General features: G+C 35.2%; 1 protein-coding gene across 8 annotated transcripts in view; it reads right to left on the minus strand.

The window, feature by feature from the left end:
* The window catches only part of XRCC4 (X-ray repair cross complementing 4), a 236,406-nt gene that overhangs the window by 215,550 nt on the left and 2,798 nt on the right, over positions 1 to 18,058 (minus strand). For 2 of the 8 annotated variants that reach the window (XM_005599589.4, XM_014730787.2), the window contains exons 2-3: positions 14,539 to 14,637; positions 3,734 to 3,885 (exon numbers count right to left, since the gene is read on the minus strand). In XM_005599589.4, the coding sequence (XP_005599646.1) occupies positions 3,734 to 3,872 (139 nt within the window). In that variant the 5' untranslated portion in view covers positions 3,873 to 3,885; positions 14,539 to 14,637. The remainder of the gene's footprint in view (positions 1 to 3,733; positions 3,886 to 14,538; positions 14,638 to 18,058) is intronic. The other 6 variants (XM_023618044.2, XM_023618041.2, XM_001504637.5 and 3 more) reach the window with 3 other exon arrangements.

Genomic DNA, 18,058 nt, shown 5'->3' on the forward strand with positions numbered 1-18,058 from the left:
GTCAAACTGACAGACAAAAATGTCAGTTTTATGGAGCCTAACTTCAAGAGCTGACATCTTAAATCTCCTTGGCAGTATCCTTTTAGATATCATCTTAGATCTCCTCTGATGTTACTCCATCTGTGAATGCTGTGCCGATTATTGTTACAGAATCTTTCATTTTTGAGAGAAAAAAACCTATGAAAAGAAATTATTTCTCTATTTACACTTCCCTTTTAAAAACTATGTTTAAAAAAAAGGTACCAGTTTAAGAAAAAAAATTTACTTGAACATTTCCTATTATAGCAAACACGAAATTTTGACTGCCTATTTGGAACTTCAATCCTGGAACAAAAAACTTGGTCACCAGTTTTGAATTTTGTGCTAAGAACATCTGGAAGAAGGACAGCTGTTAGCATTCAATGCTCCAAAAACGTCACTGACCAGGAATAAAAGCCATGGAAACAATAAAATTCAGCAAGGATACAGCTGAACCACATAATACGGCATAAAAAGTGAGCAGATCAACATGGCCGAAAACAAGGAATTGTTCTCAGACAGGTAGGAGACAAGAAAGCATGACTTTAACACTCTTTGAGCATAGGTGAAGATATTAAGTAAGGAAAGAAGATAATTTCCTTTGGTTCCTTATGTATAACAAACCCAAAGACTGTGCATATCCTAAGTTTGTGTCAGAGCTTAGAAGACACACAGCCTTATCATCCCATTAGCGATCTTGATGGTATTACATCATGGACCCATCTTACTACTTAATTTATTAAAAACTCTTTCTCCAGGGTGAAGTGGTGCACCTATAACATGATTGACAAATAATAATGTACAACTGAAATTTCACAAGGTTCTAAACTATCATAACCTCAATAAAAAATGAAATAGAAAAGAAAAATCCTTTTTCCACTGAGCTCTGTCACATAATCTCCATATATGTCACCAAATATCAATGTTTAGGACAAATATCAGTGGATATAATTATTTGTCAATAAATGCATTACTAAAATTGAATTTACTCTTCAATGAACTTTACTCCAGTGACGGGTGATATAAGTTTCTTACTGCCGACTGCAATTCTTATGAAAGTCACGTAATAGTCATCGATCATTAACCCACTTTGTGACTTAACCCTGTGATACAACCCTCTATAATGTTGAAGTGATGATAGACCACATGATAATTAGACTCCAAAACATTCATTAGATAAAAGATTGCTAATGGAAAAGAAATCAGCGAGTTTAGTGTGTGGGAGATTAAAAGGAACGCCACATCCTTTTAATTTTACTCAAATGAAAAGAGAAAAAAAAATTATCCAAATTGAAGGTTGGAGCAATCAAAAGTTGTACAGAAAACAGGATGAGGTATAGGAAGGAAATCCATTTTCATGTTTCAATTATTTAATTGTTTCAATGTTCTTAATCATGTTATTTATCTGTAAAGTGCCAAACCAAATTATATTTATATAATAAAACTTAACTAAACATGGAAACAATGTTATATTATTTTCTTTCATATTTTGTCCCTGTATTTACACAAGAAAATAGAAATGAACAATGAAAGGTATAAAACATTGGTGAGATTTAAAATTTCATTTGATATCTTTGAAAATAGAATGACCATATACAGTGCACTGTAAAATTTTATGTTTGAAAGCTTCTTCAGTACAGGAAGCCAAAATGTTAATAACCCATGAAAGGATGCAGAAGTTTGATACCACATTTTTGTCACACTAAATTTCATGAGCTGAAAAACAAACAGTAACACATACCACATTTATGATCAATGCCAACTTAATAAATAAATATGAAACTGGAGCTTTCATTAAAAATATGCTAATTCTAAAATGAATGATACATTTTCTCTTTTTCCTAGCCAATTTTACATATTTGAGGCATCCTTTCACTTTTTCTTTCAAAGAATATCCATTGAGCACATGAGTCCTAGGTACTAGTCTAGATACTTATACAGAGTGGTTGACAAACAGGTGTGTTCCTTGCTCTCAACGGCTCTAGTCTAGTGAAACAATATTCATATTAGTAATATTAAGAACAACAGCCAGCGCATTTTGAATGATAGAAACAACATGTCCCACAAATGTAAAGTTAACTTAAATGTCTGGGTAAATTAAGACTTATGAGTTAATCAGAGTACTCTTTTTTTCCCCAAAACTTAATGATAAAAAAAATTCAAACAACATATTATTATTGTTCTTTGCTTTGGAGAACAAGGTTTACTGACTAGATCAGAATTTACTCTTTTCCTTTGATAATTAAGGCTCTCAAAGCATCTCAAGGTCATCTGTCTGACCACAAGTTCTCATTATACTTAGAATAAGCCATTTTTCAATTAGAAACATCTAAGTTATAAACACAGTACTCCTGCCACACAAGCAATCACTTCACCTAGGACCTGCTTCCCGGGCTGTGCTATTGGAGCTGCTCCTCTCTCCCAGACAACCAGCATTATCCTACAGCCGTGGGCTTCAGCCCTAGCACCCATCTTCACCCCCAAACAGAGCTGTTATCACCTGGGCGCACCTTCACCAGGTACATAGAGCTAATGTGACAAATCTTCCTCCACTCCTGCACTGCAATAACCAACCAACAACTGATTTCTCTTACATGGAAATTTACAGCTTAAATAAATACCATAACAGGCACTGCAAAGATTACCCTTGAAATTTATTTTATAAGACATATTAACATTCCTTGCTCTTTGTTACAAAAGATAAATCAAAAAAAAAAAAACCTGCAAGCACAAATTCAGTTTGACTGGTTGTGTAACAGAATTTGTAACATTCAAGAGAGAAACAAAACTTTACAATGTATCATAATTTTAAACAGTGATATAATGATAGTAACAAATTTTAGGAAAACATTTCAAAACTTCATTGAAGATACAAATAGTATGCAATTTAACATGTCAAAATTATTTTACTTAAAACACCATTCACAACATAACTCTAGAAATGACTGTTGCATAATTGTAGAAATAGCTTTTTAAATCTTTTAATAAAATACTTTAAAAGAGTATTAAAACTTTGCTATATGAGTAAAACATAATTCTAGATATTTTGACTTTATACCTGCCATGTTCCATAAACGATATCAGGGCCATTAGCCTTTTTAAAAGATTATCACCAAAGACAAAAAATATCAAAAGTCTATGTCATAAAATGATGGTCAAAATCTCACATACAGGTTTGAACCTTGGTTTACAAAGTTCTAGAAAATGAGTTCCGTTTTGTTCTGTTACAAGCGTAGCATATGTTTATCGGAAAATAATTCAAACAATCTAACTATATGAAATAAAAAGAAAACCACCGCCACCCCATTCTCCCAAGCCAACAGAAACCCCAGGCCCAGCCAACCCACCTTTCCGTGCCTCCTAATATTTCCCTGGGGTGCTGAGAAAAAAACACACATAAAAAGTACTACTTTTATGCTTTCTATAAAGAGATCATTTAAAAACGCTAACCAACTCCAAGTACTTAGACTCAAATGGCAACCAGAATTTGCTGGAGCACATGCTTATTTCTCTCTTTCTATTAATGTTAATTATAGAAAATGGCATTAAATTTACAAATCCGTGTGTAAATTAGACAGCTATAACAAGTAAAAGCAATCGTGTTAATTTTACCCACTATCTATTAAAGAAACACTTTAATCTGAAGTATCACTGAGGACTGAAGAATAGCACATTATTGAAATTTTACTTTTAAAAAATTTGCTTTTAACATTACCTGTCCCGGTCCATGCTGACTGACCATCAGTAAGTGTAATAACGAAACCAGATCCTAGTGTTTTCTCCCAAGCAATTTGTAGAAAATGAATTATACCAGGTTCAGAAGCAAGATAGATTCTGCTTACTTTTCTCTCCATTTCTGGTCACCTGCTATAGAACAAAAAAATTAATATATTTGCAAGAAACTGTGCCTAACCAAAAGTGATATTTTCTATATTGCTCGCTCAGCTATACAAGTCACCAAGGAAATCAGTAAAGTAAAAAAGTGTATGGTAGTTAGCCAACCACTGAACTTAGTAAATCATAGTTCTCTTCAATATTGATTCACAATTTTTGCCGATAAGAAAGGTAGAGGCCCATAAATGGCAAATGATTTGCCCAAGTTGTGTATCTGAATAAAAATTACTATCTCTAACAATACGAAAAGTAAATCTTCCCCAAGAGTCAAGAGCCTCTTTCTCTACAACAAAAGAAATGGTCAGAAGAACTTGTGTGAGTGACGTGGGAGTAATATCAGGACTGGAACGTGAATATAATGAGTGAGGATAAGTTTGATCAAGTGTCTTAGTTTCTGTCTGGAGAAAGCTGCGGGAAATGAAGGAAAGTAAGCACAAAGATGAGGAAAAGAAAATCTCAGAACCCAAGAGTCAGCAGTACCCAGTCATGCCTTCTCTAAGAAAGGGGTTCCCAGGCTCAGGGATGCACTCTGTCCACTGAGGCAGGAGCATCCTGTAGTAGAGATGGGTTATATCGAACTATCACAGCCTGAGACCAATAAACTTTTTTTGCAATTTTAAAACTTTGTATTGAAGCATTATATACAGGGAAAAGTACATATATCTAAAATACAACTTGCTAAGTTTTACAATTGAACAAGTCCATGTAAGCAGTACCTAGATCAAGAAGCAGAACACTACCACCCCAGAACTCAGTCTCATAATACCTTCCTTCCACTCACTATGTCCCAAAACAACCACTCTCCATACTTCCAACAGAGATGAGAGTTTTGAGTATTTTTGGACTTTACTGTAAATATAATCATGCAGCAGGCTTTATTTTCTGTCTGGCTTCTTTTGTCCAACATCCTGTTTGAGAAATTCATCTATATTGTTTCTCAGAGTTGTAGATCACGCTCATGGCTGTACAGTATTCCATTACATGGCTATAGTACAACTCATTTATCCATTCTGCCAGTGATAGGCATTAGAGAACTTTCCAGATGTTTTATTTTTGAGGAAGATTAGCCCTGAGCTAACACCTGCTGCCAATCCTCCCCTTTTTGCTGAGGAAGACTGGCCCTGAGCTAACATCCATGCCCAATTTCCTCTACTTTACATGTGGGACGCCTACCACAGCATGGCTTGCCAAGCGATGCCATGTCCGCAGCCAGGATCCGAACCGGCAAACCCAGGGCCATCGAAGTGGAACATGCAAACTTAATCGCTGTGCCACCAGGCCGGCCCCTCCAGGTGTTGACTATCACAAAAAGTGCTGCCATAAATATTCTAGCAAATATCTAGGCTTTTCTGTTGGGTGTATACCTATGAATATATATATCTATGAGCGGAAGTGCCAGGTCAGAAGAAATGCAAGTGTTCAGTTTTAGTACTATACAGCCAAAAGTTTTCTAAAAAGTTTGTACCAATTTACACTTGGTATATGAATGTTCTGCTTATTCCATATCCTTGCAAACATTTCTCATCTTTTCAGTTTTAGCCATTTAGGTAGGTATACAGTATTACATTGTGGTCTTAATTCACATTTCCTTGATGAGTAATGATGTTGAGTCCTTTTCATATATTTATTGGGCATTTGAATATCCTGTTTCGTGGAGTGTCTGTTCAATCTTGCCAATGTTTTTCTTCAGTTGCCTTTTTCTTATTGATTTTTTCTTTCTTTCTTTGTGATTTGTTCTTTATATTTTAGATATGACTCCTTTTATAGATATATGTACTGTGAATATCTTCTTCCACTCTGTAAGCTACCTTTTTTTTCTCATAATAGTATCTTTGGATGAAAAGAAGTTCTTAATTTTAATGAAGTGTAAACTCATCAAAATGTTTATATTAGATTATACTTTTTGTGTCCTACTTAAGAACTCTTTGGTCACTAAGATGTCTCCTGTGTTTATCTAAAAGCTATAATTGTATCTCTCTCATTTAGATCTGCAATCCATCTGGAACTGGTTTTTGTGCATCGTGTCCAGTAGGGGTCAAGATATATTTTTTCCACATGGATATCTAACTGACCCAGTACTATTTACTAAAGACCATCCTTTCCTGACTGCACTGCTGTACCTTCATCATAAATCATGTGACCAAATACATATACAAGGTCCCATTTTGGTTTTGTGGGGTTTTTTTGCAGGGGTGCAATTTCATATTTTATATTTGGCTTATCAAGGTTACATTGAATAGTGATTCTGTTACTGTGATCTGACACATTTATAATCTCTCCCTGACCCTGCCATTTAAAAATCTGACAAACTTCTCTTCTATGTATTAAAATCATTTATGTAAAACGTTGAGCAGGATAAGCTCAAGCATAGACTTCTCTGGACTGCCATTTGAAACAAGCCTCTTGTAGACATCCATCAATGCTCCTAGGTGTGTCCACTGCTAACATCTCCATTGAAGTCACAGATATCAGGAGAGTCCTTTGCAAAAACTACCTATTCTACCAGTCTAGCAAGGCAATTAAAAGAAAAAGGGAAATAAATTAAGACTGAGATTATTTCTTACTGATCCCACTGTTATTTCTAATAATTAAAGCTTCTTTTTCTATGAATTAAAAAATCATTCTTCTGGTAATTCACTCTAGAATCTTGCCCAGATTGACCTCAAACTTACCAGACTGTGGTATGACATATACTATTTAGTTCAAAGCAAATAAATATATTTTTTCTAATACTGGAATATCCTTTGACCATATGCACTCCATTAAGAGATGCTTAAGCTACAGAAGCTAACAAACAAAACTAAAGATCCTAAAAATTACAAATATGCAAAGAAAAAACATTATAAAAAGTCAAAACCAGGAATCAAGCACAAACTTCAAAGATGAAAAACTAGAGAGAATTATTCTTTAATCACATAGCATGAATCTCTTACTAGATGATACTAAAAAAGCTAAAAAAAAAATATTCTTCAATCTTTTATTTGGGGGAAGAGTGTAAAACTGCTTCAAATTTTTATGACCCAAATATAATATGCAATAAAAATCCAAAAGTAAATTATTAATTGGTATTTGATTAACAACTGATTAACAAAACAAATTTTTAAATCAGGAGTTTTAATTTGATTTCTCAATTTAAAACTATTACGTTCTCACAAAGAAAGCATCATATGTCTCTCAAATAGCAATTGAATATGAAAATAAAAACAACTCACTTTGTCAGCTCTTCACAAAACAAGGCTAATTTACTACAGATCTCTATCTTCTAAGGGTGGAAAGGATGCTTAATTATAGAATGATAGAGCTGTACTATCTTACAGTAAAAAGCATAAGGAAGCAGAGAAACTTCCAGGTTGAGAGAAAAAATATCTAAAACTAAGAGTGTAAGATACCTCCAAATTGACAAATTAGTAATAACTAATTTGTACATAAAGTTTGCTCAGAAAACTATTCTTCTTTCCAGTAAAAGACAAAGTTATAAAATAACCATACTTCTAACCACATCAATTAAGCATGTTAACATTTTAAAAACATGTAAATTTGGGGCCTGCTCAGTGGCCTAGTGGTTAAGTTTGTGCACTCTGCTTCTGCGGCCCAGTGTACATGGGTTTGGATCCCAGGCATGGACCTACACACTGCTCATCAAGCCATACTGCGGAGGCATCCCACTGACACAGATGTTCACTCATGGCCAATCTTCCTCACCAAAGGGAAAACAAAGTAAACTTGTAGATTTGACTATATCATAATCATGAAAAAAATATAATTACTTTCAAATATTTCATTTAGTCAAAAGTTTTTCCTACATCAAGGTCTTCTTTGCCTTGATGCACTTAATTCTTAAATGCTTTATCCATTTGTGAATATTTTCTTTGAGATCAATTAGTCAATATACTTAATATGCAGTCAGTTACTCACATGCTCTATAATCCTTAAATTTGAAATTACTGGAAAATGTGTGTTACTGTTTTTCTTTGCCAATCATTGAAAAAGACACATAGTTAAAGGCTTACATAATTCTAATGGGCCGAAACCTCACAATTTTGAGGGGAGGAGGGTAATAGAAACCAGTTATGAAGGCCATTTTTTGCCTCGATAGAATTTATATACAAATACACAGATACAAACACACTTACAGATTTTTCTTCTTAAATGTGCCTCAAGAACCATGGCTATTGCTAGCAATGTAATTTTGTGAAAGGAAAACGCAGCACTTAGAGTTACTCTAAAACTGCAATTGGTTTCACTGCTTTTTTTTACCATATTTGAAACAAGTGACAAATTTCTAATTACAGAAACAAATTAGTTGAAAATGTAATACTCCAGATGCCTGTCAGTAACTCATCCCAGTTTCACATGACACAAAGGGCTTTAACCTCAACAATGCTAAAAAGACATGTAGAGGTCAGATTAGTTTTAACAACATTTTTGAATTATTCATATTTCAAGTCTTTTCCAAATTTCTAATTAACTCTAGGTACTCATCACATTTTATTTTAAAGATTCTATTATTTTAGTAAACTCAGATTTGAAACTCTGGCTGCTACATGTGAGCCATGTTTAAGCACTTAACATATTAATAGCCCAAATATGACAACTCAGTTTCCTATAGTTATTTTGCGCCTCACTAACCTTAGGAATGTTTTCCTTGTATCAACTGTCTTAATTTCCTGATAACATACTATTTGAACCAGTTTTGAAAGTACTTCATTCTTTTACTTACTGAGGTCACCTTCTCATTAAATATGAAATATAACATATCTAAGAATCAACCACAGAAACAGAAAAAAAGGATGACTTGGAAAGTCTTTTAAGATTCAGTAACAGCAAATCAATGATCTCTCTGCTTTCACCAGCCCTGCAAATGTGGATAGTCAGCCCCAGTTTTTTTGCCCCAAGAGTACTTGAAGAAAGGGGGTGGAATCCTCTTCAGAGGGACGGATTAAGTAGGGCCATAAGAAAGCCTGTATTTTGTTTTCTAAGGGCACTAACGGTCCAACTAGTATCTGCACCTCTCCCAGCCAGAGCCAAGGAGCTAAGACAGCCTGCAGGTGGAAACAGTTGGGTCCCACCCCAAGTTGTCCATCAGTAGCTTTATTGAGAGCTGAGAACAGTTGAGAATTGAGAAGCTTATCTTTAGTACTTTGTGTCTTTGATACTTGGCCTCTCTCTTAGAAGAGAAAAATAAGTTGTTGGCTGGTATGCAGTTGATGTGATCTACACTCTGAACAAATGCCATTCACAGTTGCCTCTGAATAAACAAGACGCTTTTTAAATTAGTTTACAAAGAATTTTGTATGCCCTTTTGGATGCTGATAAGGAGCACTGCAGAAGCCAACTCACTTAGGTCAGCTCAAGTTAGTGACAACACTGTATCATTGATAACATCATTTTGAACTTGAGCTTCTTTTATTTGCCTTTATAGTAAGTTATGGCTTCTTTTCAAGCTGCTTGGGCTGCAGGTGTTCACACGTCTGCAGCTATGCCAAGGGGTTGTACTTACAGATCAGAAAGAGCTAAATGCATGTTTCTAATGAAGCAATTAACTTAAGTGCCCCCTTGTTGAGCAAAGTAGGCAGATACCTAAAGTGAGTTCAGAATAAAGATTAGCACACAGCACATGCTGGTAATTAGTCTGTCATTAGATTCCTGATCACATTATTTTGTTTGACCTGATTTTTATTAAAAGGAGGAAAAGAAAGAAAATGCAAATTGTGAACCAAAAGTGTGGTGATAAATTTTTTAAAAGTTCTATCACATTTAAAAATTCAAGAATAGGACCACACATAAGTGCTAGATAAAAAGGAAAGAAAGGTTTATGCAACAACCACCTATGTCTTCTGATGCATGTCTTTTGATACGACAAACATCAGACAACACTTCAGGGAAACTAAGTGCAAAGAAGAGGACTATTTTCCTATTTGTTTAGTATTTTTTAAAAGCATTGACTATTCATGTTTTCCTTATTATCAGAATCCCCACAATGAGGATTTCTTTAAATTAATAATTTGTTGCTATTTTCATTATTAAGAGCATGTCGACTTGCTGGTTGGCATGACCTACCTGACCAAAGGGTAAATTAAGGGTTTTTTTTGAAAAATGACCACAAAATCAATTTACCTTTCAATTTCCAAAGCAATTAGAACAAAAATATCAAACTAACCTTCTACAGAAGAAATGCTTTCCTGAAATGTTTTCAGGTCAGAATTTTCTAAACCTTATGGGTAAAGAATTTACAGGATTATTAAATACCTTTCTCATCATGCCAAGACTATCTCCATTCTATTAATTTTGAAAATGAAAGTAAGGTGACCATCTGTCCAGCTTTGCCTGAGATTTTCCCAGTTTTAACACTGAAAGTCCTGTGTCTTAGGAAACCTCTCAACCCAGGCAAAGTAGGATGACTGGTCACCCTAAGTAAGAGCAAAATATAGCTAAAACTGTTGGCAGATCTTGTTCAAAAACATGTAACATACAGCTGGTGATCAAGGAAACATTAAATTAACAATCTGATGCTTCAGGAATAAAGCATTAGAACTATAAATTAAGTCTAAAAAATAAGGCATCTTTGCCATGGTCATAGTCCATTCTCAATTACCTCTTATCACTGTGGAATGCCAGCTGCCGCCATTCCAAATATCATATTACTGCTGATTTCCTCTGCTTATCTTTTACAAACACCATTAATAGTCATTAGCTTCAGTGATTCATTTAAATTTCACTTCCTCTCCTTTCTTTTCTCTTACCCCAACAAATGAGTACGTAAAAACAATAAAATGGCCTGAGTAAATTTACCACGTAAAATCTAACACTAGATCCAGCCCTTAAAATTAGACCCAAAGTCCCAAGACTATGACTTCCTTTATACTCATCAAAGGGACACTCTTGATTACAAATAACTCTGGCAGAAAGGATGAGAGTATACTTATCATTTTGGAAACTTTCTAAACTTTCACAAGAACACTTCAGTTCTAATTGCAGTTTCATGTGAGAATGACACTTAACAGAACGGAAGAGATAAGATAGTACCTGAAATACAGCATCAGCTAAGCAAGTCTTTTTTCATTAAGAATTAAGTAATTATGATTTCTTAAACCTCAAAATTTTGACACCTCTCTTACATTTTAATTTCACAAGCATGAGGGTGTTCCTATGAAACACCACCGGTAAGTTTACAAACAGTCTTTTCTACTTGAAAAATGTGCTGCTCAGAAGTGAAATGTAACTAAAAGAACTTGCATGGGAAAGGCACAAGATCTGCACTATACTTTCCTCCCATTCCCAAACCCACCATTTACTTACAACTGTAACCATTTATCTGCCTATTTCCTAATGGCAAAAAAGGGGATGAATGATAAGATTGGGGTACAAATGAGAGTTAATCCTGGGGGGAAAAAATCCAACCCTATAACATATCCTCAACTGGTGACACTGCCTAATTCAGCCCTAGAAAAATATTTAGGAACCATATGAAACTGCCAGTATTTAACAATTTTTAACCTACAAAAAATGGCAATTTCACACAGTTCAAATAATACTAAGAGATAAACAGCATATGAGGACTTCCATTCTTAATTGGATGAATAATTACATACTTATTTCCCATGTTGCAATTTCTAAGTCTAAGTCCTTTTCAACCACATCCCTGAACATATTTTGGACAATCCTCCTTACAAGATAAAAGCAAAAGGTTCAATTCTGAGTCCCCTTGGGTGATGGCTTCTCAAACTGAACTGAAACTTTGTACCTGCTAAACTTTGCATCAAGCCTTGTACTGCAGGGGTACAAGTCCTAACACCTCCAGGGCCTATGCAGGTCAGGAGCAAGCCCACAGACATTCATTGCATGAGGAGCAAGGACTGTGGCTAATAGAAAAGACAAGTGACATATAAAAGCGGCAGCCACTGCTCAGTGCAGATTGTTAGCACGGGTAAGTACTGCTCTTTAGTGGTCTGCTATTCTGATGATTCAAGAAACCTAAAAGTCCCTATTTTTATGCAGAAGTCACCTGACTTTTAAAAGTTGGCTCATATTTTTTAAAAACACTGGATATGTGTGGTATAAGAAGAAGTATATTTGGTCTTTGTCCCAGATAGAGCTCCTAAAACCCTTGGAATTTCCTGAGATGTAAGTGTCTTTTGTTATTCAAGAGGAGTCCCTTTCAATCACACCGTTTACGCTAATGAGGTGAGTTAGGGTGGTGACATTAGATAGCCTCATAAAGGGCCCGGTCACTAGAAAGGCCAAATGACTCAGGGGTTCACACTTTCAGCCTCATTCCCAATCCCACCCCCAGAGAGGAGGGTAGAGCTGAAGACCGACCACTATAAAAACTCTAGAACAAAGAAATTTGGGGGGCTTCTGAGTTGTGAATACATCAATGTCCTGAGAGAACGGCATGCCCAGTGGGGGCACAGAAGCTCTGCTTCCTACCTCCCATACCTTGCCCTACGCATCTCTTCCATTTGGTTATTCCTCAGTTGTATCCTTTATACTAAATGGGCAAATACAAGTAAAGTGTTTTCCTAAATTCTGTGAGCTATTTTAGCAAATTATCAAACCTGAAAAGGTAGTCTTAGGAACCCCTGACTTATGGCAGGTCAGAAGTATGGATGGCCCAGGGAAGTCTTGTGGGAAGGAGCCCTTTAACCTGTAGGAACTGATGCTAACTCCAGGTAGACAGTGTCAGAATCGAACTGACTGCTGGACACCCAGGTGGTAGAGAATTGAAGAATTGGTTGTTGGTGTTGGAAAACACCCTAATGTGCCAAAAAAAAAAAATCCTTAGTCCAGCTTTAAGGCCATTGGTATACAACCTGTACTAAGTCGGAAACCAACTCCTTTATCCCCAAATCTGTGGGAAACTCCATGGCAGGTAACTGACCCAGTTTCTCAACAAATAAGTTTCAATGCAAAAGGGAGAGATGGGAGGGATGGAATATTAGGTTAAAAGAGACTTAAAAGCCACATGCAGCTACAATTTATAGACCTTATTTAAAACCTAATTCAACCACCAATTAAAACTTCTGAAGTCATCTGAAGACAGATTAGGTATTTGATGATATTAAGGAATTATCGTTAATTTTTCAGTTATGTTAATAGAATTGTGCGTATGTTTTCTAAAGTGTCCTTACTTTTTAAAGATACATGTTAGAATATTTACAGATGAAATGATAAGATGTCTGGGATTTGTTTAAAAATAATTTAGAAAAGAAGAGGGAAATCTGAATAGGATATAAGTGAAATGAGATTGACAATGAGGTTGACAATTGTTGTGCTAGGTGATGGGTACATGGGAATCCATTATTCTCTCTACTTTTATATATGTTTGAAATTTTCAAAATAAAATGGATAAAAGGAAAAGAGTTTTCAATAAATGTTATTTGACCATCAGGCTGATTACGGTTGTTATAGAGTAACTTTGTAAAAAGAGAAAAAGTCACCTATTAGAAATTTTAAATATATAGTCTAATACTTCAAATTTTAGGAGACTATCTAAAGAAGTCTTGGGCTCAGTATTGGCTCTTTGGTAAATACTCCTATCTGATAAGCATTACACACAGAACATTGGCGCATAATGCATTGGTGAATTTTGCTGTGCAACATTGACTCAAAGATACTAAAGACAAAAATATTTTTTATAATCAACTGAAAAGATGATAATCAAAAATATCTGAAATTATTTCAATATTTACTGGCTATACATTAATAATTTGTTCTTAAGGCCAAAATGTTTAAAAAAATATAACAAAATATTCAATACATGAGCTACTTCATATGTATATTCAATGACTGCACATAATAGTTACAATAAAGAAACCACAAATAATAATTGCACTATTTTCCAAAATTTCCCATCCTGTGGCATATCATTAGAATCACACTGTCTTAAATTTTATCTAACCAATATGAATCAAATACCTATTATGGTTCCTGGCACATAATAAATGGCCCTAACTCATATGGCTGCATTCATTATCTATCCTAATTTGAATGACTCCAGCTTACACTTTTTCTTCTCAGTTCCTTAAAAAACACAGATTCCCAAGTGAAGGATTCAGCATTGTTAGCTATCTCTAAACAGTGATCAGAGAATGCTATCAGTGCCATAGTTCACATCCCACTGCAATTCAGGTTAAAAACATTCATTCTCCCAAATTTAGAGAGAACTGGATGATTTTTGCCACCTAATACAGACTTCCCCTGCTTATAGGAACAAAACTTTGAATGATCCCCACCTCTCCTATTCTCAGTCCACAGGCTTAGAGTAAACTGACTTTAGCCCCATGTTCCAGGAGTAGAACACGCACCTGGACTAAGCCAACATTACATTCTAATCCCCAGTGACAGATTCAGAGATGAGCACGTGATTCAAGTTAGGACAACTAAGACCAGTGAGGCTCAATTCCAAGAATTTTATTTGCATCAAGAAGGATATAGATTCTTCTCTACTGGATTTCATGTTATGATGCTGTGAGCCTAGAGCTGCTGACAACAAAACCAACACAGCAGAAGGTGGAACTGAGGGGTAGGCAGCAGCTTGTATCTGATTCCAGCAGCAAGAGAATCTAGATCTAACCACGGATGTTGTAGGTATGAAGCCAAGAAATTCCTTTTTGCTTAAGCTACCTTATGTCAGGCTTTGGGATCAGAAAGACTTCAGGATGAATCTTTACTGTCATTCATTGATTGTGTGGCATTCTCTTAACTTCATTTATCTCATAGTACCTGCAAAACAGTTGTAAGCAAGCAATGTGTATATTCTGTCAGTGGTATGAATACCACGCTTTAGGAAACACTATATTAAACTCATAATATTCAATGCCAAAGAGGAAGTTTTACATTTTCAACTTAATATACTTACACTCTCGTCAAATCTAGAACACGTGACATTTTGAAAACACTGGACAACTTTGTTATCACTACATAATAAATAACTGGTAACAGGTGGTTCAAGAAGACAACTGGTGAATATTTTGCATAATACCCTAAAGATTCTAGGAAAAAAATCATAATATGTCTATTCAAAACAAAGTTTCAAGTCGTGGTTACACGGCAAAAAATGTTTTCCAAGTTTTAAAATCACTAATTAATAAGTTTAATGTTTTCTCCTTAAAACTCACCATCTTACCTCAAAATATTGGCAAATTCTCTCTAAAAGAGGGATCCAATCGATTTAAATTTTAAGATTGTGTTTCTTTCTCTTCTATCCTTAATATATTGAAAATAGGTTAAAATCCTTTTATGAACCTCTAAGCAAATTTGTTTTTTCATGTTTATCAAGATATTTATAGAAACAAATGTAGCTTCTGACAGAATATATGACCTCAACTGTATTTTGCACCCATTCTTCCCAATATAAACATAACATTATGATGCGGTTAAATGATTAGATTACTATATAAAAGCCATCAATCCTTACTATCAGAAAAGAGAAGCAATGAGAGGACCAGTCTCAATACCTGTGGTTTATGCTCTTTCAGGACTGTTTTAGGACTATCATTCAAAGAATGTTAAGTTTAACCTTTCCTAGAAGTCTGCAAACAGATGTAAGATTGTTTGTGTGGTTCTAATGACTTGATATAAAAGCTTCACATGTCTCTCTACTTTGCACCAAATGCTCTGTTGTTTTACACTGATACTCATATGGGAATTAACCGTGGTGATCTGTGATACTCAACCAAACATATCAACTTCACTCGCTCTTTACTCCGCAGATTTTCTTCTGCAACGTAGCTGTCAGAAAATAATCAGGAGAGATTTCCTCAGCACGCTTTAACTTCATAAACTTCTTATGTTTTCTCTATTGCTAAATTCTCAGAGCACAAACTTTTGGTCCCCAAAAGTATTATCTAAGTCATGACTCGAGCTAATTTCTGTAAGAATAATGCTTAAAATCCAGAGGTTGGTTCCTAAACACAACATTAAAGCAAGATTTTTTTTAATTCAATTTATAGATGAGTATCCTAGGACAACTAATTTACAAAGTTATAAATTGAAACCATGCTGTCATTTTTAAAAAACACTTAAACACTAAAACCTTATATGGAACTATATTAGTATACTATAGTGTACAAGCACATACCTACAAATTACCAAAAAAAATCAATAAATTTTTTAAATTTAACTTTTCAAGTGCCCCAAAGTTTAGACAGATGTTATCCTATTTTCTCTGAGCAGCTGTTCATTTGGACACGTTCCTTATTTATTGACATACTGTGTTCAATGCTAGGGTCACATTTCTTAAACAGGAACTTGGCAACTTCCAAATTCTATGGTAAATATTGACACATCTCAGGATGTCAATATTTATACTGTCAGGACTTTGATGAGTATCTTCGACAATGGCTGCCTCTTAGTTCTTAGCAGCCAGTTGTTTCTGTTCCAGTTGAGCAAGGTCTTTCTTTATTCAATAAAATTCTCACCAACTGTTGAGATAAAATTACACGTAAGCTACTAGCATCCTCTCACACAAAGATCAGACTGAGCTCCTTGCTTATTTCAACATTTTAGTCACTTCTGCAGGGTTAGTAAAGCTCAAAGAAACAAGGCACAAACTCAGAAGTGTCCTCCAAGTAATATTCGGTTTTGATTACTTAATCCCAAGCCTAATCATCATTTTCAACTCCGTTGCGGGGGTTGAAAGCCACTGAAGCTTTTTCAGAATTTATAGCTTTAAAAATTTTTTTAACTTTAACTCTTTTCTGTTAGTCCTAAAGGCTAGACAAAGTTGGAAAAGATTGGTTTACAGAATGCAATAATAGTGATGATATTCAGAGGACAGTTTGAATTCAGAAAGTCCACCATAAAAAGTAGTTGAAAAGTCTGGCTCATTATCTAGGATTAAACAGTATTTTAAATGCAAAATTAGTTTACCTAATTTTTGTGCCAAGTATCAGGGATCATGTTAACAAACTAATCATCATTAAATCAACCTGAAGAGAAAATTTCCATATCATTGGAAGAAAAATCTTTGCAATCTCTTGTAAATACCATGGGATTTCCCAATGGCACACAAGCAGAAGTTTAATGTAAAGCTATTGGCAGTACTGGAATCTAGCAAAAGGATGAATGCCTCATGAGTAATTTGGAATTCTAGTATGGATTTCTCTTTTGGGCAACAAAAGTCTCAACAGTGTTTTTCTCCCAAAAGGAGCCCAATTTCATCAACATTAAAAATTTGCTGACTACAACAACCCTCTGTTCATTGATTTCAGCCAGTGTCTCAGGAAAAAGCACAACTCACTTTCTCATCAGTGCTGGCAGCTTCACGAATGACAAGCAACAAATTGCCCAGGGCTATAAAATGCATTAACTACCTCCCACTCACATAAAAAGAACTATCCTACTATTTTAAAGACAGCTACATTTTTCCCAGAAAACAAGGTATGGCAAATAGAGCATTGATTTTATATTCAGAAGACCCAGCTTGAAATCAAAACTCTGCGATTTCATAGCTGAGTGACTTTGCTCACACTATTGATGCATTAAAATGTTCATTGACTACTTCCTATGTACCAGGCTTTGATATCCCAAAGACAAGTAAGACACAATCCCAGCTCTCTAGCGAGAAACACCCAAAGAGAATTATTTTACAAGCGTGTAAAGTGCAGATTCAGGGTGGGAGCTCCTCTGAAAAGTAGCAGGTAAGCCAATCTGACATTTCAGGGAAGGCTTCCCTGGGTTACACCTGATATGAATCTTAAAAGGTGAAAAAGGGTTAGGCATGGAAGGAAAAAAGATAAGAAAAGGCACTCCAGGCAGAAGAATCTGCAGGCGCAAAGGCTTGGAGGCAAGAAATAGCATAATATATGGAAATGACAAACAATTCAGTGCTTCAGACTGACTGCAAATCAAGGATTACAAATTCAAATAGCCAGTCAAGTTCATTCATTCAACCAAAACATACTGTGTACTTCTATGCCTCAGACAGTGTTTTAGAACTTGGCATAAGGGAATGAAATGCATAAAAATTCCTGCCTTTGTGGAGTTTACATTTTAATAGGAGGAGAACAATTAAAAATACACATAATAAATATGTAAAATATATGGTGATAAGTGCTATAGCAATAAGAGAAGAGAAAACAGGGTAGAGGAAACTGGGAGTGCAGAAGCCAGTTGGGGGTGGGAGTGGGGCAGATAGTTGCAA

This window comes from Equus caballus, chromosome 14 (genome assembly GCF_041296265.1).
Source record: "Equus caballus isolate H_3958 breed thoroughbred chromosome 14, TB-T2T, whole genome shotgun sequence".
In the NCBI taxonomy this organism is placed as follows: Eukaryota; Metazoa; Chordata; class Mammalia; order Perissodactyla; family Equidae; genus Equus; species Equus caballus.